The sequence below is a fragment of the Mus pahari genome, chromosome 14 (assembly GCF_900095145.1).
Source record: "Mus pahari chromosome 14, PAHARI_EIJ_v1.1, whole genome shotgun sequence".
Taxonomy (NCBI): Eukaryota; Metazoa; Chordata; class Mammalia; order Rodentia; family Muridae; genus Mus; species Mus pahari.
Window position 1 is genome coordinate 39,563,433 of NC_034603.1, and position 23,618 is coordinate 39,587,050.

The 23,618-nt window shown below is 50.7% G+C and overlaps 1 protein-coding gene across 4 annotated transcripts in view; it reads left to right on the forward strand.

The window, feature by feature from the left end:
- Positions 1-2,979: 2,979 nt before the first annotated feature.
- Wscd1 (WSC domain containing 1) overlaps positions 2,980-23,618 on the forward strand; it is a 39,886-nt gene continuing 19,247 nt past the window's right edge. The window contains exons 1-4 of one of the 4 annotated variants that reach the window (XM_029546334.1): positions 2,980-3,066; positions 12,338-13,021; positions 19,507-19,621; positions 21,379-21,563. In XM_029546334.1, the coding sequence (XP_029402194.1) occupies positions 12,604-13,021; positions 19,507-19,621; positions 21,379-21,563 (718 nt within the window). In that variant the 5' untranslated portion in view covers positions 2,980-3,066; positions 12,338-12,603. Of the gene's footprint in view, positions 3,067-3,544; positions 3,582-3,878; positions 4,096-4,424; positions 4,547-12,337; positions 13,022-19,506; positions 19,622-21,378; positions 21,564-23,618 lie in introns of those variants that run through there. The other 3 variants (XM_029546332.1, XM_029546331.1, XM_029546333.1) reach the window with 3 other exon arrangements.

The window sequence follows — 23,618 nt, forward strand, 5'->3', positions numbered from 1 at the left end:
TGAGACAAAATATGGAACAAAAGCAACTCAAGGAAGAAGGGGTTTATTTGGCTCATAGTTCGGAGGCATACAGTTCTTCATGATGGAGAAGCTATGTCAGCAGGAGCCTAAGGCAGGTGGAGACATTGTATCAATTTTAGTTAGCAGAGACCACTGAATACAGTGCTCTGATCACTCCCTCCTTTCTCTATACCTGTTCTGTCTGGTAGAATGGCATCACCCAAACTGAGAATGTGTCTTCTCACCTCAAGATCATTTTGATAATTGTACACAGCCAGGTCCAGAGAATTACTCTAGATAATTTCTCACAGGTATGCCCAGAGACATTGGTGGGTGTGATTCTAGAGCTTATCAACTTTATAGTGTTAACCATCAAACTGGTTCACACCTATAACCTTTGCATAGTGGTTTTCAACATTCCCAATACTGTGACCCTTTAATACAACCTCATGTTGTGGTAACCCCCAACCATAAAATTATTTTGTTGCTGTTTCATAACTATACTTTTGCTACTGTTATGGATTGTAATATCAATATGTGGTAAATGCAGATTTTGATATGCAACCCCTGTGAAAGGGTGGTTTGACCCTCAAAGGGAGTTGTGACCCACAGGTTGAGAATTCTACCTCAGCACTTGGGAGGCTGAGGCAGGAGGATTGCAGGTGAATTCAAGACTAACTTGGATTATAGGGTAAGTTCCAAGGAAGTCTGGAATATGAAGTAAAACTTTCTCACAAGCCAAATGAATGAATAAATGAATGACAAAAGAATAAATAAATAAGTCTTAATGAATATTGAATGAGCATGCACTAAGGATTAGCTATGGAATAGCTCCATATGAGAGAAACTCCCCCTGGCTATCTGGGGGCTCAAATTCTAGCTGTGGGGTCTTTGAAGGTTAAAGAAAGGACAATGAGTCAGTAAAGATGTAAAGTGAAAGGAGTAATCAATCTTGTGAGGGCTGGGGAGTGGAGAGTGGGCGGGTGCTCTAGCTGGACTTCCTTTGGCCTCCTGGACCACGAGCCACTTAGAGAAGGGGCAGACACTACAAACCTGGGGTTCTGGGTAACACTGAACAGCATGTGGCATTTCTGGTCCTCAGGAAAAACCCTTGAATGGAATACTTACAAAAATAGATCGCATGCTGTGTCCGGTGCTGTTTTATTTACACACACATTGGTCCAGATTTGGGGGGTTGTTCCTTGTCTAGGTCTCCATGCCGGAGGCCTCTGTAGTGGACTGGCTCAACAGTGTCCAGTATTCAACAGGAATCTAACACAGGATGGGCGTCTCTCTCAGTGACATGAAAGGAGAAAGGAGGGGAGGCCAGCCAAAGGAAAGGGAGGAAAGGGAAGGGGAGAGGTGGGAAGGGGAGGGGACAGAGAGGGGAGGATGGGGGAGGGAAGGGGAGAGGAAAACCCCAGGAGCTGGCTTTAAGTTAGAAGGCAATATATATTGGACTCTAATGAAAAAGTCCATAAACAGGGACAGATGGACTAAACAGACAAACCTAGAGAGACAGGAGTAGTGTGAGCTGAGACTATTTTAATTCTCAGTCTTAGCCTTGCAGAGGAAGCAGGGGTGACCGCATTACTCAGAAGTACCTGGATCTGTGTTAACACTGTGGTGAGACCACCATAGAAGTCCATGGGGCATTAGGATGCCTTTGACATATGGGAAGAGGTGATACGGAGCCAACTACCAGTGGATCTGAGCTATGTGGCAAGGAGATCTAGGCACAGGGAGGGGCTTGGCATGGTTTGAAAGGGGAGTTGCTATCAGGGCTAGCCAAGCTGGCTTCTTGAATCTTTATCTGCAACCAGTGCTAAAGAGGAAGGCTTTATTCCAGCACAGAAATACTCATGCCCATTTTAATACCCAAACTGCCTTTCCCATGCCTTTCTCAACTCACTACTCTATGGGTTCTCCCTGCACCTCCTTTCTTAGTGTCTTGTCAAGTCGGCAGGCGTACCTACCTGGAGACCAGGAGGTGCTTCCTAGCGTGCTGCCCGTTGTAGGTGCAGTCAGAGGACATGGGACTCCTCCCTTAACATCCCCTCCACCCTTCATACACTTCACACACACACAACTCAGCTCCATGTCTCGGGCAGCTGCTGCTCTAGGTGACATCTCCTCCCTAATAGCAGCAGCTGCAGGGCAGTGCCCAGAATCCCGAGGAGCGCATCTGGAGGTCCGCTGGGCTGTCCTCGCGGCAACCCTTGGGCAACCATCTCCTTTTGTGCATCAAGAACATCGTCTTTGAAGTGGATGCATATGAAGGTAGTTTGTCATAACTATTAAGTGGGACAAAGGATATAAGAGGGCCATGGGTAACTTCATGGACTTATGGCCTGTGCAAGACACAAGAGTCTGTTTTCCAATAACCCTAAACTCTGTTTAAAAATTACACCTTTGTGTCTTGGATTTTTTTTTTTTTTTTTTTTTTTTTTTTTTTTTTTTTGTGGCACAGACCCTATAAATTATGCAGTCAGTCCTGAAGAGGGTTCAAACACAAGACAACAATGTAAGAGGGGTTCATCGAGTTACAGCTGATAACCATGATTAAAGGCTATGCAGAGGGTACTTTCTTTGCAGGCCTGGAATGCTGAGATAGCACAAAATCCCTCCCTCCCTCTGCTCCTACCCAAAACTCCCAAGGCTCTAGAGAGTTCAGCCTTCATCCCCAGACCCAAGACTCTTCTGTGCAAACTTCAACAAGCCCTTTCCCCACCAGGGTGCCTGGCCACTGCACCTACAGAAGCTTTCTACTGGTCCCCTCCCAAGCCCCACTGCTGCCCTGCACCTGTTGAAAGCCCACTTCTCTGAGTGGCTGAGCAGCTCTGCCCCTAGCGGAAGTTGGAAGTAAAAAACTTCCATTCAGGAAGTCCGTTAGAGGCCACCTGCTCCTGATGCCTCCTCTCATCCTGACTCCAGCATCCAGCAGCCTCCAGGAGCATCTTGGCTGTCAGTCCTGGGTGAGAAGTATACCCACTGTTGTTCCAGGAAGAGCAGGGTAGATGCTGTGACTTGGGGGCTTCGAAAGGGGGAGCGGAGCTTCTCAGTGGGGTAAGCCTTTATTTAAAAGGGGGGGGTTGTATATAGACCTATGTGGCCTTCTCTCTCTCAATGTGGGCAGAGTGATAAGCTGCTGGCAGAACCCCAGGTGTGTAAGGAGATGGTGTTAGTTATCTTTGCCATTTTGTAATTCTGTGGTACTGTCTCAAATTGTGTGTGTGTGTTTCTAGCAAGTGCTTGTTTCTGAGTGGCTGTGTGACACAGAGAGTTAGGTGAATGTGCCTAGCTTCCCCAGTATGGGACAGTATTCCAGTGTGTGTCTGGTTATTTACATTAGAGTGGTACAAATTGTGTGGCTGTGTATGTGTGTGCACCTGTCCGTGTCCTAGCTTGTTTCTGAGTGGAGCAGAGCACAGAGTGTGTGAGTGTGGGTGTCTGGTGATTCAGTGTGTATTTGTATCAGTCACTGTGCGTCTGCCACCACGTCTGCATCTGAGTGTGGCGGCGTACTGCTGCGAGAGGCGATGCCCAGTGTATTCCTGTGTGTGTCTGGTGTGAACACCATGGTGCGTGCTAGAGCCGGCTAGGCTGCAGTGGTAGGCTGTGGCTGGGCGGGTGCAACAGAGTGGTCAACATCTTGTCTTGGCGGTGGCGAGTAGTGCGTGTCACCCGCGGTATGTGCGTTGTCTCGCAAGCCCGGACAGATCACCCACACACCTCCGGCTACAAAGCCAAGCTGCGACCCTTCCTGGGAGCCTAGAAGAGGTGGGGGTGCGCGGAAGCCTCTAGGACCCGGAGGAGGCCGGCCGCTGTCCCCGGGCCGCGCGAGTGAGCATGTGCAGACCGGGCGCCCGCTCGCCCGCTCTGCGCCCGCCACTCGCTGTACTCCGCGCCCGCGGCTCAGCTGGGCGCCCGCCCGCTCCGCCACTGCTCAGCGTGGAAGTCCGCAGCCTCGGGGAGCTGCGCGACGCGGGCCTGGGAGCGCGGGTGCGCTTGCTACGGGCGTCTGAGCTTTGGGCACTGCGGGCTGCGGGCTTGGCGCCCGGGAAGACGGGTGCCCCAGCCGGCTGTGATCGCGGGGTGAGTCGTGTCTTCGAGGTCTCCCAGCCAGGACCCTAGCACGGGCTGCGAGCCGGATCTACCCCCGCCGCGGGCAAACAAGTTTGTGTAGATGCGACTGGGTGCGCGCGGGGCTGCACCTGCTGGGGCGCAGGGCGCGCTGGCGAGGCGCCGGCGCTCCAGGACCGTGGCGGATGTGTGGGTAGCATCTCACCACGTCTGGTCTTGACTGGATGTGCACAGGCAGTTGCACCAGCCGCTTCTCTGCCAGGAGCCCGGGGACGTCCGGTCTGTGTCCCCGGTCGGGCTGAGGGCAGGATTTGGGGTGCGCACTGCCTCCCTCCTAGGTGGAGACGTTCGTCAGAAGCTGCTCCCCCTCTCTCGTTCCATTCCCAAGCCAGGCTTCCGGTCAGCGAAGGGTTTTCTCCCGTCTCTTGATGAACTTGAACACAGGCAGAGGCAAAACAGAAACGTATGTATTTTGTTGGAGGAATTACCCGGGGTCGGCGCTTTGCATCTTTCTAAGGTGTGGATGGAGATTCGTGGCTGGATGCTCTGTGTGGTGTTTTTCTTTGCTAGTCAGAAGTATCCCTGGCTGGGTCAGCTGTTTCAGGGTAGCCTGTCTAACTGCTTTTCTGGGTGTCTGTGCTCCGCTGATGGTCTTAGTCCTACCAGCTAGTCCACCGGGAGTCAGAATGGGAAGAGGACTTCTGCTCCGCCCCATCTGCTTGCCGACAGACTGGCAGTTTCCAGCCCCCACGGCCCTCACTCTCCTTTGCAGGCTACAGGCTACTTTCCAGACAGAATGGACAACCTCGGTACTCCCCAGTACTTTTGTCCTTTGCAGGCTACAGGCTACTTTCCAGACAGAATGGACAACCTCGGTACTCCCCAGTACTATTGTCACCTCTTCTCTCCTGTTGCGGGACAGCATTCTTATGTCTAGGGAGATACCCGGACCAGATTTGGTAGGAACCCATAAGTGGGATCAGGACCCCAACATCAGATACAGGAAGTGAGGACTGTAGGGATTGTAAGAATTAGAGGAGCCTTGTGCTGGGCTGGGTGGCTCTTTCTGTCGACAGTGTCCTCACTTGGTGGCTATCTAGCTGAATGACTACACATGCTGGCCAGAGAGCTTTCTTTGTGTAGGTTTTGTTTCTTCCAAGCATGGCCTCCTACCACATACATATTCTTAACTGAGATCCCCTAAGAAGATGCCTGTGGGGAGGGGCTGCTAAGCCCCCAGGTTCAGGGAAGAGCCAGGCATCTTCCTTTGTAGTGGCTGAGGGCAGCTTGGCCAGCTACCAAGCTGGGGGTAGTAGGGGGCAACTGTCCCCTTATCTCCCTGACATTATGACTACTCCCAGCCATCCCAAAATTGTCCCATAGATCTTTGGGAGGAACTTATTTTGGGGTGAGGAGATCCCTCTTTTCAATGGGCATTGAAGTCCCTGGCATAGACAGTACTGTCCTATGTTCTGACCAGAAGTGGAGAACAATTTAAATTTAGACAGATGAGACCCCCTGTCCTTTTTCTTCTATCTGCCTCCCCAGTAGGTGGCACCTTCTGGGACATCATTTGGCCTGCTGCTAAATGTGAGCCTCAGCCTGGCTAGTTTAACCCAAAGACTGCGGCGCCAGTCAGCGAGTCACACAGATGTTTCTTGGAGAGTCACTGAGCCAAGTCTGGGAACCCACAGCCTCCAGGTCCAGGCTGAGCCATATGTGAGCAGGGTCTGATGGGAGAGCTACACTTCTCTTTACAGACACTCCAGGCTTGTACTCCCATCTGGCTCCATCCTGGCCAGTTTTCCTAAGACCCGCTCTCTGTGAAATCAAGACCAAGTACTTGAGGGCAGCTCGGCTTTTAAACCTTGGGGGGGGGGGGGTCTATGTCCACACAACAGGAGTGGCAGTCATACTCACAGGTGGCATCCCAGTATCTGACCCAGGCTGGTCTGGAGGTCAGCACTGCTTGTTTGGGGGACATGACCTAATCTTTCTCTGGACCTCATAATTTTGCTTTCTCTCTCTCTCTCATCTCTTCCCTATTTTCTCCACACCTTGATGTCAATAGCCACCATGTCAACCTGTATCTAAAACACAATCCTTATGTGCCCCTTTGATGGGCCATGGTCAGGGAGAAACTCTACACATGTAATTCCTTAGGGAGGGACTAGAAGTGGATGACAATTGGGCTGGGTTCGTTTTGCAAATCTTACAATGCTGTGCGCCTCTGTATCGTGGTTCCTCCTCTTCGCTGGGATGGGCGCTCCCTCCCAGAAGGTGATTGCCGTGGTATGAAGGGACCAAGAGTAAGGAAGGACAGGGATATTCAAGGTGTCTTGGGCCATCTCACATAGCTTGAGTCCCTGTCCTTTGGCAGGAAAGGAACCAGAGAAAGACAGGGCTAACTGACTCACCTATCCAGATTTATCCAAGACCCTGAAAGACGTTGTAACACCTACTTAACCTGTTGCATTCTGTACAAGGCCCAAGACCACGCTCAGAAACTCACCATCAAGGGAAGAATCATGGAGAGAGATGAACCAAGGAGGGGGCTGATTTGAAGGGGTTGTGACTGACTGTGCTGTGAGGGATTGGGTTCTGGGTCAACCAAATAGAGAGGGGAAAATCCTAGCTGCATGTGGCACTCCAGCACAGGGCACAGAAGTGTCCCCAGCTGATACTGGGGCCATGTGACAGGCAAGTGATGCCACAGACTTGGAATCGGAAAGCCGGAGTTCCGACTAGCACTAGCCGTTTATCTCTGTTCGAGTTAATTAGCCCCCAGTGTTTTACCTTTTGCCTCTATGTAACAGTGATAATGACTCATAAATTAACGTCATGGGCCTGTGGGAAGATCACTCATTCGTTTGTTTATCTGCTCATTCATGTCACACACTTGGTAGTGTGTGAAACCACGTATAACCTCTAATGTGACATCTATAACTTTAGTGTTCATAAGGAAACTTCAGCCTTGAGTCCACTGAAGGTTGTGTACCCCATTTGCATTGAATGGAGTTTGACCTTAGTAATGCTGTTCTTACTATTTGTGATTGACAGATCATCATGGTATATGTGACAGTGGGTCTATGTATATAATATGAAATGATTAATTAACTGTTCTGTTTAATACTTTTAAAGAAACTTTGTATGTGGCTGTGGGGTATGTGTGTGTGTGTGTGTGTGTGTGTGTGTGCGCACATCTGTGTGTGCAAGCATCTGCAGAGGCCAAAAGTCAGTGTTAGGCAGTCTTCTCGGCTGTTCTCCACATTACTGTGTTTGGGGTTTGTTTGTTTTGTTTGAGACAGGGTTTGCTACAACCCTGGCTGGTTGGAACTCATTTGGCAGACCAGACTAGCCTCTGCCTCCAGAATGCTGAGATTAAAGGTGTGTGCCACCACGTCTGTCCTCTATATTATTTTATGAGCCAGGCTACCTCACAGAGCTGGTTGCTTCCGCTGTACTGTCTGGCCAGCCAGTCTCTGGGATCTACCTCTCTCCACCTCTCCAACACTGGGGTTATAGAAGCACGGTCGTGCCTGGCTTTCGCAGGAACGCTGGGGATCTCATGCTTTCCGAGAGAGCATTTTGCTCGCTGAGCTATCTCCCCAAGCCCCAGAAACATTTGTATTTGATTTTTTTTTCCCTTGAGTTCAAAGAGTTTTTGCCTCTTCAAAAACGGAGCCCTTACCCCATTCCAGCAAGGGTCTGCGGGTTTGTGTTTTGTGGGTATTTTACCCCCCCTTTTCAGCCTCAGGCCAGGAGTGCAGGTGACCCTGGAGTGAGGGCAGTGTCCCCAGAAGCCATCAGAGATACTGACAATGCTGAGAGACGATGTAGAGATATTAACAGGCAGACTCAAAGTAGGACCCAAGCCCAGCCACAGGTCGCCATGTATCTAGCCTCTCTGTCAGTACTACAGATCCACTCTGCTTCAGGGGTCGAGGAGGTTTTAAGGAGGAAGTGTTACTGAGCTGAGCCTTGAGGGTGGGGAAATATTTCAGGCCTGTGGATTGGGCAGAGCACCCCTGGCTGACTGACTAACATGCACCATCAGGAAGCTTGAAACATCTCACGCTGGCCAGGAACACTGGTTTGCACATAGGGTTCTGTAATGAGCAGTCTGAGGGAGGAGGCTGGACGTGAGATGAAAAACGAGACACTGAGTGACCATGGAGGCATTTGGACCAGTTCCTCCTTGCCCCGTGGCCCCTGCAAGCTGTAGCATAACTAGTGCTATGCATTAGGCTAGATGCTTTCTTGAGATGCTGGGAGGGCACAGCCTCTGGGAGCGGGATGGGCTTCAGGTGACGAGCATTGAACAGAGCGTCGGAGGATGGAGAAGGTGAAGTGAGGGGTGGGAGAACACCCGAAGCCCAGCCCCACTTGCAGCTTCACTGAGGTTCCAAAGCATAGAGCTGCTAGCTTCTAGTTGGTCAGTGACCTGGGACTCTGAGCAGCTGCTGCCTAGGTCCTTACCTTGCCTGAGGAGCAGCCTGCCGGACTTTGTGTTTTGTCTTTTGGATGCCGCCTTATGTGCAGACAGCTCTGAGTCACCCTTGGTGGCCACAGTGGCTAAGATCCATGTGGGGAGCATTGGTCATTTGCTCTCCAATTAATGCATTTCATCACTAGCCAGAAGGTAGAAGGGAGGTGGAGTCACATGACTGAACCCTAGGGGCCAGTCTTAGCTAGCCCTCCTCTCCTGTCTTTTCCCTTCCTCTGTCTGCGAGCTCTCCTAGTGCTCCCACCCCCAACCTGGCCCACAGGTAGGTGCTACCCGCCCTCTTCCGGAGCCCAGGTTTTCTGAGTCCCCCTTGCACTAGGAACTTGCTTTTCTTCTCTGAGACTCCTGAAGCCTCCGTTCAGTTATTCTCCTCTCGTTCCTGGGCTCTCTCAGGGACTCCTTCCCTAAGCCCTAAAATAGTTCCAAGGATGTAGAGAACACTGAGCGAGGTGGCAGATAGGCATCTGTCCAAGCTGGACAGAGCCTCAAGTGGAGGTTCTGGGACAGGGAGTATGCTCAACAGTCCCTTGCCGAGGGTCCCAGATCAGGAAAGTCGGCTGTGAAGCAAGGCTCAGGAGATGAGGAAGAATCTCAGAAGAGGGGAAAGAGCGCAGAGGCAGCCTTAGAGCCAGTTCATGGCAGGGCCTCTTAGGTTTGACTGGGAAGGTCAGAACAGGAGGAGTTTTTGCCTGGCATAGTTTCACATCTGTGATGGAGACACACTAAATTTTTTAAGAATGAATCAACCACGTCCAGAGCCAGAACTCAAGTGGGGAAAGGGGCAGGGAGAATTTTGGGCACAGGACAGCTCCAGGAGCAGATGGTCTGGGTGTGAATACTGACTCCCTAGTCAGGTACGGGGACAGTTCTCAACTGACAGGAAGCAGGCCGTCTGCCTCCCATGAGGATCCAGGGGCTCATGAGGTACACAGGCCATCTAATCTATTTATTCACACTGCGGGGGCCTAATAAATGATGTCACTGAAAATTAAGCAGTTGCCAACCACAGTTAGATCAACTTCAAGCAAGAGGAGGCTGGTGGGCCCATTCTGGGAGTAGGAGGCCCAGGAGGAAGGAGACAGTTTCCTGGGAACACCTGCTGTGTGTCTGTCCTCCAGCAGCTCCCATGTGCCTCTGTGGCATTCAGAGCCAGTGTGTGTCACAGTCCAGGCAACCAGAGCACAACCATCCCCATTTACCCATGCACAGACAAGGCGCCTGAGGTCCTGCCTTAGGATTAGGTTTGCGATAGTGAAGACCCCAATGGCTCTGGGGTACAGAGGGCCAGCCACTGGACTTCCCTGTCCAGTAGAGTTGAAAAGTGGCCAGATTTCTGCCAGGTCTCAGCTGTCTCTGCTGTCTTACACCTACTTGTAGACAAGGAGGCTACCCTCCTTGTCTCATGTCTGCAGATCCAATCTATCACATAAGATGGAAGTCACAGTGCACGGCTACAGGGATGGGACCATCACCCACCTAGACCAGAAACTTTCTCTCCACAGCAGATGTGCTACCTTTTTTGCCTATTACTTAGGTTTTAGGATTTTACGCTAGGATCTCCTGCATCCAGAACCCTTCCATAAACGTTCCAGAGAATCTTCTTATAGCACAGGAAAGATCCAACATTTAGGGGTTCTTGATAATCCCAAGTACATCTTACACATCAGCTCTGTGATGCTGAGACCAGTGGTGGCCCACATGTTGCTCAGCATCTGTCTAGTTCAGGCTTCCTCCCAGCTATGCATGAATGGAGTTTGAAGTTTGGCTACTCTCAGACCCCTCAAGAGCATACTTCTGCTGTCAGAGTTCATATATATATATATATATACACCTCCCCCACTGGCAAAGACAGCTGAGGTGTCCCTTTGTGCCAAGCTTCATGCTGGGTGACAGTGATAAAAGTAAATAGGGGGTGGCATGTACTCGAGTTGATCAGAGTCCTTTGAGGATGATCAAGAAGTTGGATAGACAATGTTAATTGCACCAAAGTGGTACATGCTGGGATGGACTTAGCACAGGCTGTTGGGAACCAGGGAGCCTCTCTCCTTCTCTGTGGGTGGATGTGACCAGGGAAAGGTTGGCAGAAGTGACATTAATGCTAAACCTTAGGGGTCATACATAAATTAACCAGACAGAGGGAGGAAACCGAGGCAGAGACGCTGGATACAGGCGGCCCTGCTGCAGTCATAGAGTGCATATGTCACATGTGCGCATGTTGGAGATACTGAGATAGTGAGGCATTGAGAGCCTCTGAGGGTTGGATTCACCAAGAGACCTTGTGTGCCATGCTAAGGCGCTTGCAGTTTATCCCCAAGCTCTAGGGAGCTATTGAAAAGAGGTTTATACAGAAAGAACACCAGCCCTGATCAGATTCGCGTGTTAAGGAGGCTCGCTCGCCCCGGCAGCCTGTGTGCTGTGGATTGGAGGAGCCCAAGCTGGGGGCAGACAGATCAGTCCGGATTTCGTGGGATTTTCTCTGTGGTTTTACAAATCTGAGGCTGGCAGGGGTGGGTCTGGCGACATACCAGCTTAGACAGAAAGGAAAAGCTCTGAGACCATCTGCAGAGTCCTCGGCACTCAGCTGGATTCCACTGTCCTTTGCTGATGAGGACCTGTGTAACCATACCCCTAGCCTCCTGGAGGTTTCAGCCCCCTTAGCTCTCAGAACTTAATCCGGAAGGCTCAGGCTGGTCTGGGCCCCCTTGGATGGTCTGCTGGGCCCCCAGCCTCCTTGCAGCCTGAAATGCTGGGCCCCAGAGCCAAAACATTGTCTTTCTTCTCACACCCAGCAGGCCGTGCCTGTGCACAGAACAGCCATTGAAACGCTGCCCTCACCATGTTAGTTACGGCCAGCAGCTTAGTCACGCTTCCAGGGTCCTTTCTTCTGGGACAAGCCTGTCCTTGTGCTCAGGGCCCTCCTCACACAGCAGTCCAGCTCCTGGCAGCTGCAGTGCCCCCACCAACCCTAATAGCTACTTTAGAGATGCCGCCAGTGGGGGAACCGCAGCTTAACATTAACAAGGGCACCGTGCAAGCCTGCCTCAGTCTTAGTGAGAGTCAGTGACCAACCTCTGTAGAGGCTGCTCCCAGAATGTAGATCACAGCTTCGCAGCATCACAGGGAGGCAGCTCACTGTGTGCATTTATTAAGCACCTTCAGTATACACCTGCCTGTGTGGGGCATCCTTGTGTTATACAGTAAAGCTATGTTTCAGGCTGCGCTGTAGAGTAGTTGAGAAAACAGACCTCGAGAGAGACATTGTTGGCTCTTGGGTTTGCCAGCTGGGGCGTTTCAGGAAATTACTCTTCCTTTCTTTTCTTTTTTCAATCTGTATAGTGGGGACAGTACAATATCTATCCCATTACATTGGTGAGAGTACAATGATATGACTCTATAACTCATTTTGCTGAGTGTGTGCGGTCACTGAGGACTCAGTGGAAGCCATGGTTGCTTCCTTCCTCCGCCTTATTGCTATTATCATTACTGGACCTTCATTGCCACTGTCCAAACCAGCATCATCCTCACATCACAGATGAGGGAGCTGAAGCCCAGAGAGGTTCAGCAATTTCTCTAGTGTCACACAGCTGGCCAGCAGCAGAAGTGGGATCTGAACCCTTTGTCCAGTGTTCCTGACACAGAGATTACTTACCCTCTTGGTAAATCGGTCATAGGGCTGGGGAGTTCCCTGGCCCAGGAAGGGAGGGATGAATCCTGTTTCACCTCAATGCTCTTTCTCCACTTTCCTAGGTTCCTGAGACTGATGAGAGCCAGGAGAGCTAAGGAATGGGGGAAATGGTGACCCCTGGGCAGAAGCTACCACCAAGGGGCTTGTGGCTGCAGGAGAGAAGTGATGGTGACGTGTGAAACCCACAGGGACAGAAGCCCACAAGTGTGCTGACCGGTGTCAAGAGTCGGGATGCTGGGATGATGCCCTCGGAGGCCCTGGCGTCCCTCCTGCCCAGGTGCTAGGAGCCGTCCCCAGGCTCCAGCTGGGAGCCCTGCTGCCCAGGGGCATGGCCAAACCTTTCTTCAGACTCCAGAAGTTTCTCCGCAGAACACAGTTCCTGCTACTCTTCCTCACGGCCGCCTACCTGATGACGGGCAGCCTGCTGCTCCTGCAGAGGGCCAGAGTGGCCCTCCCACAGGCCCTCCGGGCTCCCAGCAGCCTGCAGGCCTTACCAGTGGCCACCGTGGCACTGGGCGTGGGTCTGCTGGACGGCAGGAGCCTTCGTGATCCCCACAGTAGCCCTGACCTACTACTTGATGTGGACACACTAAGGAGTCCTCTGGCCCGATTATCACCTGGAATCCGCTGGCCCCGGAGGAACCGCAGCTCACTGCGGAGGCGTTGGCTCCACCACCTCACCAGTGACCCGCAGGGGCCACCCACTCTGGGTCCAGAGGCCTCTGGACCAGCCAGCCATAACAAAGGTAGGTTTTCTACTTCTGCCACAAGTGTGCTAAGGGTTATATGTATTGTCTCTTCTTTTGGCCCTGTGGTAGCTAAAGGGTGTGATATTGTCCCCCAGAGCTCTGACCTTGATCTTGCCTCAGTCACAGCTTCCTGGGTGACTTTGATTATGTCACCTGTCTCTGGATCCTCTCAGGTAGAGATAGAGACATTGACCCCAGGATTACTGTACAGATGTATTGAAGTATCTTGGAGCAGAGTGTCACAGGATGTTTAGGGTGGTCCCAGAGCAGCAGCTGCTGCCTGTGGGAACTGGTAACTGTGCAGTCCCAGGTCCTTATACATTTAACAGAGCAGAATCTCTTTCTTTGGTTGCCGCCAGCAATCCCTGTATGGACTCTCTGAGTCAGTGGTTCTCAACCTTCCTACTGCTGTGACCTTTAAAACAGTTCCTCATGGTGTGGTGACCCCCCAGCCACAACATTATTTCACTGCTACTTCACGACTGTAACTTTGACATTTGTATCAAGAGTAATGTACGTATCTGATAGGCAGGGTATCTGGGATGTGGTCCCTGTAATAGAGTCATTCAGCCCCCAAAGGGGGGTGCAAACCGCTGTTCTAGGCCATCCCGGTGTACTCATAAACCAAGAACCACTAGGCAAATGTATTACTTCGCCCTCTAACTGAAACCTATGATCACTTTAGTAAAAATGGCTTGTCTATCCAGTGCTGCTGTGTTGTGAAGCCGTTGTGTCTGACACTGTCACTTCCTCAGTTCACAAGGAAGACACTGAAGTGTGGGAAAGCTGAGTAAATGGATGAGATTATTCTTGCAGTTTGGGGGTCTCTAGAACCTAAGTCTGAAGCCAGAACTCAGATGATGCGAGTAGATCTGGGCGGTGACCCCAGGAAACCCTGGCTGGGGAGCAGCAGGAAGGAAGGCAGCCGGGAAATGTGTACCCTGGAGCAGGAGCAGGCTGAGGGAGCCTGCTTGATGGGCAGGGCACGGAGGCAAAGCAGAACACACATCTCGGGGCACCCTGGAGTGGCAGGCCTGGGGGTCGGTGGTGATGGGATCAGTTTTCATACTCCTGGGACTCCCAAGTCAAGATGCTCTACTCTGGCCTGGTGCTCTTTGCACTCAGTTCTGTAGATTCTCTCTGCAGGGCCCAGGGAACATGCTGGGTGCCTGGAGAGCACACAGTAAGTGTTGAAGTTGTGCCTGGGTGGCAGCTGAGCTCAGTCCTCTCTGATCATCCTCTCACCAACTTAATTGGTCCTGTGCCCTAGGTCATTAGAGGAGGTGGTGCTCCTGTCCCTAAAATAGAGTGCATGGATTACTAAACAGAGTATCGAGCATAGTCTGTAGGGCACCTGTCATGAGTAATAAGCATAGTGCATAGTGCACTTAACATAGAGTACTAAGTATAGCACATAGAGTACTAAGAATATAACATACAGTACTAAGAATATAACATACAGTACTAAGAATATCACATAGAGTGCTAAGCAGAGCACATACAGTACTAAGCTGAGCACACAGAGTATTAAGCATAGTCTACAGGGTTATTAGCCTAGAAGGCTAAGTAGAAGACTGTAGGAGATGAGGTAAGTGGAGCATCAGACCTAGGGTAGGGAAGGCCTAAGATTTGGGATTGATTGGTTGATTGATTGACTGATTGATCTGTGTGCTGCTGGAACTCAGATCTCAGGCCTTGGGGTACTAGGCACATCCTCCACAGCTGAGTCACATCCCCAATCCTTGATTTATTCTGAGAATAATAAACCCAAGCTTCTCTTGCCTTGGGGAAATGACTCAATGGGCCCAACAAAGGAAAGACTAGAAGGCAGTGGGTTCTTGTCTCCTGGGAAGGATGCATTTGAGACCAGATGTCATCCAGCCTATTTTCCTCACAGTGAGTTCTTTAGCCTGGCCTCTATGTAACGAGGCAGAGGGACTGACGATATAGCTCATTTTATATGTGTGTGTCTTCTGTAATCTCTCCAACACACCAAGAAACTGGGTCTCTAAGCAGACATTACTAGGGTAATTAATTAAGACTAAAGTGCCAATGGCCAGGAGAGGGCCCGTGGGTTTCCTGAGAGGAAGTTTTGTGAAGTGCATCTTTGCTGGAGACAGAGCTGAGTCCCTCTTCCTATTGCCACTTCATGGCTCTATGACCTTGGACAAATTGACCTGGAGTCTTCTCTTCATTTCTCCCTATCCTCATTTATTGAGGACCATTAGTCTTCAATATGTGTTCACTCTGCATTAGTCCCCATATGTGTTTTGCATTGGACCCTTGAGTGCTCTGTCTGGGGCGGAGTCAGTTATGTTTCCAGATAACTACTGCACAGACTTCCTGGAGGATGATTAAGACATGGCATGGGGCTTGAGGTAGAGAAGACCTTTTTATAGCTGGTGACTAAGTGGCCTGGTAATCTGGTTCTGGCCATACATATATTATGTCCAAGGTAACCATTTAGTTACCTCCAAAGACACAGTAGTGGTGGAAGGGCTCCTATAAAAGCAGGAGAAATCACAGATGTAAGCAGGGCAGTAATCAGCTGCTATTAAATAAAAATACCTATTGATTCTCCTTACCTGTTGATAGTCCCTGTCCGTGATTTCTGGAGTACCCCAATTACCAAACAAATAAAGGGTTAACTCTGGTCACAGGGTTGTACAATGCAGCATCCAAGGTCCAGGCCCGGGGCTTGGCAGTGAGGACTTTGAATGGTCAATGGGCACTGTCACCCCATGGGAGATTAAATATTTTTAATCTTCAGGATTTTAAAGATAAAGTTGGTCTCCCTACAAACTCCAAAAGAAGCAGTGTCTGAGGGAGATGTGGTGGCATGCTGGAAGTCTTCAGAGAGCCCAGAGGAAGGCAGAACACTGGCCTTGGAGCCCCTGTGCCTTTCTCTTAGGGAACTCTCTGGCCCTGCACGGCCAAGCAACCTCCTTGGTCTAGAGAGTGCCTCACAGTGTAGCCCTAGACCAGCTGCTAGGACTGCAGACAAAGGGAGCATCTCTTTGCAGCCCCGGGCATCCCGCCATCCCCTGAAAGGGATCCTGCAAGCCACGGAAGCTGCAGAAGTCTCCATCAATCACTGCGCATTTCATTATACCTTGGACAACATCCATAATGGAATAAAATGTCAGTAAGTTTACTAGGGGAAAAATAGTAACTTCTCCATAGCCAGTTTGTTTTTTTATTGATAGTAATTTCCAAAGACATTCCAATATCTCCAAAGCCATCGTTAATAGCCTCACGACTTGTCCATTCTGATGTGCAAATGAACAGATGCAGAGTCACAGGCAGTAATGCATCGCCTTCGTTTCAGCCCAAAGTAATAAATCCGCCTCCGGAGCGTCCCAGCACATCCCTCGAAAGTTCTTGCTTTCCTGCACATTCTTGCCTCGGTCAGGGATTTAGATAAGTCATTTGTTATGTTAAGTGACAAAAGGCTCCTCTGCTCCCCCTACAACCCAGAGGGCCCATCTGTGTCTCTAGCCCTGGCTGCACCCCAAGATGGGGGCTGCTGGATGCTGGGGCTGGGGTGGGGGCTTCCTCCGCCTGCTGGTCAGACACCAGGATGCTGGGGCTGGGGTGGGGGCTTCCTCCGCCTGCTGGTCAGACACCAGGATGCTGGGTAGTCAGCCACTTCTTTCAGCCTGGCTGTTGAAATCATTGCTTTCCTCTCTTCTATTAATGTGCTAATTATTCAGCTAATATTTACTGATTCATTGTCCCACTAGGTCCCAGGTTAGAATATAGGATCAGAATAATAATAGATGTTATTTATTTGAACATCTGTTATGTATGGAGCACCATTGTGTGTAGATGTCCATCTGTCGTCTTGTTTAATTTAATCTTCAAAGAGCCTACTGATGTAAGCAGTGCTCTCGCCACTTTAACAATGAAGGACCTGAGTTCCAGGGACTGTAAAGTAACTGAGAGTTCTATATTATTAAAAATGAACTCTTAAACATAAAACAGTCGCTCCTGGTACCTGACACTCCCAGCCTTTTGTTCAATGTTGGACATGCCTTGTCTTGTGGAATTCTCACAACCTCCAGTTTCTGGAATTGGTACCCTGTCCCTGTTTTGTAGATAGGGAGCCTGCATCTTAGGGAGGGCGACCTGTACATCTCAGGTCACATAGCCCTGTCCTGGCAGAGCAGGAATTTGAACCTCCACTGTCCCAGTCTCAGAAATAGGGACACTCCATCCCAGCTTTGGCAAGTCTTGACCAAGCCTTTTGAGCCTTGTGACTCCTTGTGTTTGGAATGTTTAGTTGAAAGCTACGATGGGCTTTTTTTTTTTTTTTTTTTCTGAATCAACCAACACATCGGGAATTTCTCGGACACTGCTTTTCTTTTGTAAAGTAGATGGGCAGAGAATAATTCATGCCTACTGCTCTCGGTGGGATTTTTTTCTGCAGCCATATATAATGGATCCAGGGAAGCAGCCTCCCACCTGGGAGCAGGTGCCTGTGCTAAGCACACATGTATTGATGCTCAGCCCTCCATGGAGGTGACCTCAGGAGGCATGGAGTTTAGGAGGGACAATATAGAAGAAAGTGACTGTTGGCTTCCTCTTATTGGTGTCTTCTCACCTGAGATTCCCTGGAGCCCTAGGTGGTACAGTGTTCTCATGGTTGTCATCTGATCTAGGAATTCAGACCCCTGAGACTCGGATCAGGGTGTAGCCAGCTGGTCCACCCTCCTTGTGGAGGGGTTCCTCTGCTCTTATACCCAAGGCCTTGGGACTACCAGTCTGGTTTGTAGGAGCTGTGACCCAGTTTCCAGCTAGGTGATAACAATGATATTGTGTCTAATACTGATGAGTCCCTTGGGATAAAGATATTGTCCCTACCCTCTAGGAGGCTTCCGGTTTAGAAGATTTTTTTTAACAGCAAGTTGATGGCTGGGATGTGGCTGACTATTCCAGTAATTAGCATGCTTGTATTTTTTAAGACAACATCTTAGAGTCCTGAGACCCTGGGGGGGGGGGAGCTGAAGTGTTAGGGGAAGGATTCCGGCCTTAGGATAGGCGAAAAGCTCTGGCAAAATGGGAGGAGGGAACTGACCCAGAGCAAAGGCGCATGTGCATCCACATGACAGTTGGGGAGACTGAGGCATGGCAATTGAGATGCTTCAGCAGAGTCCAAAGTAGCCTTTACACAGGCAGAAGAGCCCCTCCCTGCTTCAGGAGTGAATGGTGGGGCGCCCCTCCCCTTGCCCTGCAGCAGAAGCCACTGTTCCTTCTGAGGAATCATAACCTCACTCTTCTCCTGCCAGCCCTGGGAAGCCACGAGGCTGCTAGAGAGCCTGATACGTGTTCCTGGTGCACACTCCAGGTACGGTTTCAGAGATGCTGAGCAGCAAGAGCATGCATAGGCTGTGTGTGCAGCCCCAGCGCAGGTGTCCTATCCCGTTCTCACAGCGGGTGCATGTGAGAGTGTGTTTGCAAATTTCCAAATGCCATTTCTTCAAAACAGTGATGCGTGTGACATTTACACGCTTGGGGGCTGCGCTCGCATTCTCCCAAGTTTCTCTGCAAGTCTGAGAGGCAGCTCCTTCCTGTCGGTGACAGGGTAGGGCTACCGGCAACTCCCACTGGTGTCTGCGTGCTCAGATCAATCGTGACGCTGCCCTCTGGAATCATCCCCAAGTGTCTCTGACTGGAGAAGTGCCGAGGGTATGGCAGAGGGTGTCACGGTCACTTGGCTGCATCAGCTCCCACGTGGACACCTGCCTCAAAACTGACAGACCCTGTTTGCCCTCGCTAGAAAAGCACGGCAGATTTGTTTTAAAGAGTCCCCTGCTTATGGGAAACTCTTAGGTTAACTAATTCCAGACGTCCCCAGGACTCCAAGCTCCCTGTGGCTCATGTGCAGGTGATAAATCTGTGTCTTGGGACCATAGTAGAGGCAGAAGACCTCTCTGTGTCTAGCAAGGGAAGAGAGGGTGAGCTCATTAAGCCAGTGTTGCAAGGACTCAGGTGTAAAACTGCCAACTACCCTGATCTGATCATTCCACACACCTATTGAATCATCACACTGTACCCCACCAATACGTACAATGAATATATATATATTTTTTTATTTTATTTTATTTTATTTTTTGAAAACTCAGCTCCAAGCTTAGGAAAGAGGGTGGTGGAGACAAGCTGTAGTCAGGCTGACTCTGGGTTCTTGGCACTACCTCTGGGTGCACAGTAGGCTGTTAACTATGTACACAGTAGGCCATTAACTGAGCAAAGAAGCAGAAAGCTGCCCAGCTGCCCACTTGGCTCTTGTGCTGAGGGGAAGTAGAAGAGGAGCCCTTCATCCCCTCTACTTTCGGGAGAAGTGCGTGGGCCAGGCAGGGCTGGAGATCCCAGCTTTTCCCCACTGGCAGCAGGTGGGCAGACTTTCCCAGGGGTGGAAGCCCATGGCGAGGGCCCTCCCCAGCTCCTGGGCCTATGATCTCAGCTGTGCTTCGTCCTTGCAGGCAATTACCTGGGATGCTTCAGTGAAGAGGGCCAGGAGAGAACCCTGAAGGGAGCAGTGTTTTACGACTTGAGAAAGATGACCGTGTCGCACTGCCAGGATGCCTGTGCTGAGCGGTGAGTGTTGAGCTGGGCTGTTGACGGCACTGGCACGAGGTTAGAAGATAGTCTCAGAACCAAGGGACATCGTGGTTGCTGGTTGGCCATCCTGATGCCATTACACCTCCATTCATTAGACTCTAATTCCCAGGCGAAAGTGCATCAGCATGCTAGCAGCTATCCTGGCTTCCATCCCTGCTGTGCTAGGGACACGCCCTGGACCCATGGGGGTTCTTTGAGTAGCCTATAGATGAGGATGAAGACCTACCAAAAACTAGTTTACTCATCTGTTTAAAATGAAATAAAGGGACAAATGGACCTCAGTTAAAATAAAGTTGAGCACCAGTCCCGCGGTTAGAAAATCCCTGTCTACTTGTGTTTACAACAAAAGTCACTTTTCTAGATACTATTGGCTTTCCTTGTGGTGATCAGCCATCTGTCTCTACTAACAGGACAGTCACAGCTCATGTGTGTACTCGAGTGCACATGTGCATATGTGCATGTGTTTTCATGTGTGCATGCGTGTGTGTGTGTGTGTGTGTGTGTGTGTGTGTGTGTGTGTTCATGTTAGAAAACAGGCAGAGAGTGTGAACACGTAGCACTCTTCACCTATTTCTAGCACCATAGATTCGTTTACGTTTTTTTTTTTCTGTAAGTCAAGTCCCACCCTATTCTTTTAGGTAGTCATGAATCATTGCTCCCTTTATGCCTGGAGAAAGCAATGACAGGGCCTGCCTTCCCCATGCTTAGTTGCTCACAGAAAGGCGAGGCTGAACAGGAGGACGCCTGTGTCTCATTTTAGCCTCTCCCTATTTAAGGAAACTGAGGCTCAGAGGTAGCAAGTGATGACATCTACCATCTCTTCCTGTAGAGAGACAGCAGCCGGCTGGAACTTCATTACCCTGGCTTTCACTCTGGGCTCTTCCCGTGGTCCACTTTTCTGTAGCTGTGGCCCTGTATGATACCCTGCAGGTTCTATTTCCTATGTTGTTCTATTATGCTGTGAGTATAAGGAGGAGAAGGGGCAGCCGGCAGGGCCACACAGTATCATCTGTTGTGTGGGCTTCAGGCCAGTGCTGTGCTGGCACTGAGCACACTTACATCTCCACCTGTGGTCTGTGTTTAGGCAGCTTGAGGTCATCTGTGTGAGTGTGCACACCACAGCAAGGGGCAAACGCTGTACCTCAGAGCTCTGCACCCCTCCTGAGAACCGTGCTCCCACACATCACTGTGTAGTCCTTTATAACCTGAGGCCATAGATGGAATGGAAATTCATTCTCCAACCTGATGAGACAGATCAATGGAGCTAAATAGTTTATTCCAAAGAAAACATTACCCCTACACTTCAATGACCTTTAACTCTGGATGGAGCCTGCTTCCCTAGGCCAGTGGTGCTCAACCTTCCTAATGCTGCAAACCTTCAATAACAGTTCCTCATGCTGTGGTGCAACACCTCCCCCCAACCATAAAATTACTTCACTGTTTCTCCATAACTGTAATTTTGCTGTTGCGAGTTGTGATATAAATATCTGATATGTACGATACTGATATACAACCCCCGTAAAGGGTTGTTTGACCCCCAGAAGTGTTACAACCCACAGGTTGAGAACCACTGCTTTAGGCCATGTCCCTGTCTTCTCACCCAGACCTCATCTCAACTTCAAGTCCATCCCTAAGACCCAACTGCCATCCCCTACTCTGACCTCTCCATAGTTTGTACTCCAGCCTTAGCTCTGGGCCCAGCTTGGATTCACCCACACTCTGTGTCCCTGCAGGTCTTATATCTATGCTGGCTTGGAGGCCGGTGCAGAGTGCTACTGTGGGAACAGGCTGCCGGCCACCCGTGTCAGCCTGAAGGAGTGCAATCAGGAGTGCAAGGGAGAGAAAGGCTCCATGTGTGGGGCTGTGCGCCGGCTCTCCGTGTACAGCGTTGGGCAGCAGCAGCCAGGCTCCAAGAAGCGTGAGTGTGCCAATCTCTTCTCGAAGTCCCATTCACCTAACCCACAGCCCGTAGGCCAGAATCTGTTCCCTCTTTCCCTGTCACCCACACCTGACTGTCCCCTTGCCCGCTGCCGATAGAGAGTAAGGGCCATCCAAACCTAATGGCCTGGCTTTGTGACTAGACACCTCCCCTTGTCCTTTTCAGAACTGAATAGGAAGGCAAGGCATGTTGTGTGGCTTCAGAGGGCTCGCTTCACTTCTTCTCTGGGTTCCAGTCTTCTCTAACTCCTCTGGGTAGAGCTAGACCTCTAGCAATAGGGTGGTAGACTGGACCATCTGAAATCGGTTTGAGGCGACAGAAGACTTGGAGACTGTATAACTACAGCTCTGCATTTGCGAATAATTGGGGAGGGGGCGGGGTTCATCTGCCTGGGTCTGCAAGCTCAATATAAAAGTTAGTTCTGGGGTTTGGGAGGATCTTAGAGGAACAAGTACAAAGTCTCTCTCAGGAGAGCTATGCCAGCCGACATCGAGGGTTTTCACGATAAATTCTCACCAAAGACGAGCCTACAATTCAAAGTTATACAGCTTGAGAAGAACTAGCCCAGGCCTGAGGACCATGATGGGCCACAGCCACTGTGACGAGGGCCACAGTAGAGGGAGACTGACTGTGTTCCTTCCCTGACTGCTGTTCAGGTGCTTCCTGCCTCTGGCAGTTGTGCCTGGGAGCCAAGAGGCCCTGGAGGGAAGACACTGACTGTGTATACCCGAGCCCAAGGATTTGCTAGTGAGTATAGTAATGCAACAGAAACCTACTGGTGCCTAGCATATGCCAGACATGAGGTTACCCTGTCACTTGGATACCTGCACAGGCTTCCTGACGACTGGACTGGCTTATGCTAGCTTCTCAGATCCTTCATTTCTTTCACGGCAGATGATTAGCCTGATCCCTGATGCCTCACACCCAAGCCCCAGCAGGACCAGGCCTGAAGTAGACTCTGGGCCACCCTCCCAGCTTCCCACTCCGCTCAGTCGTCGCTAACTTGGAGACAGTTGTTTTGCTTCTGCTTTTGATTGGCTGAGGGACAGAGATGGTCTGGTCATTCGGGCCAGCCGTTGGTCTTGAGTGGGCCGGAACTGCTGTCGTGGCTCACGTCGGCAGTGGCGGAGACGCCATTTCTGCAGCCAGCTGTGTGGCTGACCTTTGCGTTCTCCTGCCCTCTCCAGGAGCTCTGCTAACAGGCTGTCAGAGGTGATCAGGTGGCCACCCTTTGTCAACTGCAGCACTGAGGCTGCTGGGACATAGTCACAAGCATTCCTTTACCTTCCAGTTGGGATCAGGCTCAGTCCTCACACCTTAGCAGTGTCTTCCTTGGACAGTGTTCTTCTGCCCTAAATGGCCCCAAGGCTCTCTCTCTCACCTGGGGACACAGAGCCGGGACTACAGAACAGTTTACACTTAATGGCATTATCCACTTACAGCCATGTCAGTGATGAGCACAGACCTTGTCCATGACTTCCCAAGCCTCGTGGGTTGCTTCCCCTGTTATAGGTCATGCTGAACCCCATCATCCCATTCATTCACTCACGCAGCATCCCTTGGCACCTGCTGTGTTTTAGGCTGCGTGCAGGGAGCCAAGGGGACCACACACAGTCTCCTTCTGAAGAGTTTCGTTCTGGAGTCTCATAGCCAGCATTGTCCCACCACCCTGCCATGACCTGGACCCACTGGAACACTGGTCACTCTCCTTATCCATGCTCTGTCTGCCCAGATGGCCCTTCCGTCCCACGTGCCTCTCAGTGTCTGTCCCATGCCAGTGATTTAGCTCTGTGGCCTGAATGCAGTCTTTGTTCTTTGTGGCTTGACCTTGGCACAGGATGACACAGAGTCTTGGGGGGCAGGATGCTAATGTCCTTGGCTGGCACACCCTCCCTGAGCAGGTGTGTATGAGGAGATACAGCTGTTAGCAGCTGTCACGGGGACACACAGTGTCTCCTTAACAGTCATCAGAAATTTAAGGATGTAAGTGAGGGATGGTCCTTGAGTCTGTGACACAGGGCTAGTGACAGGCTG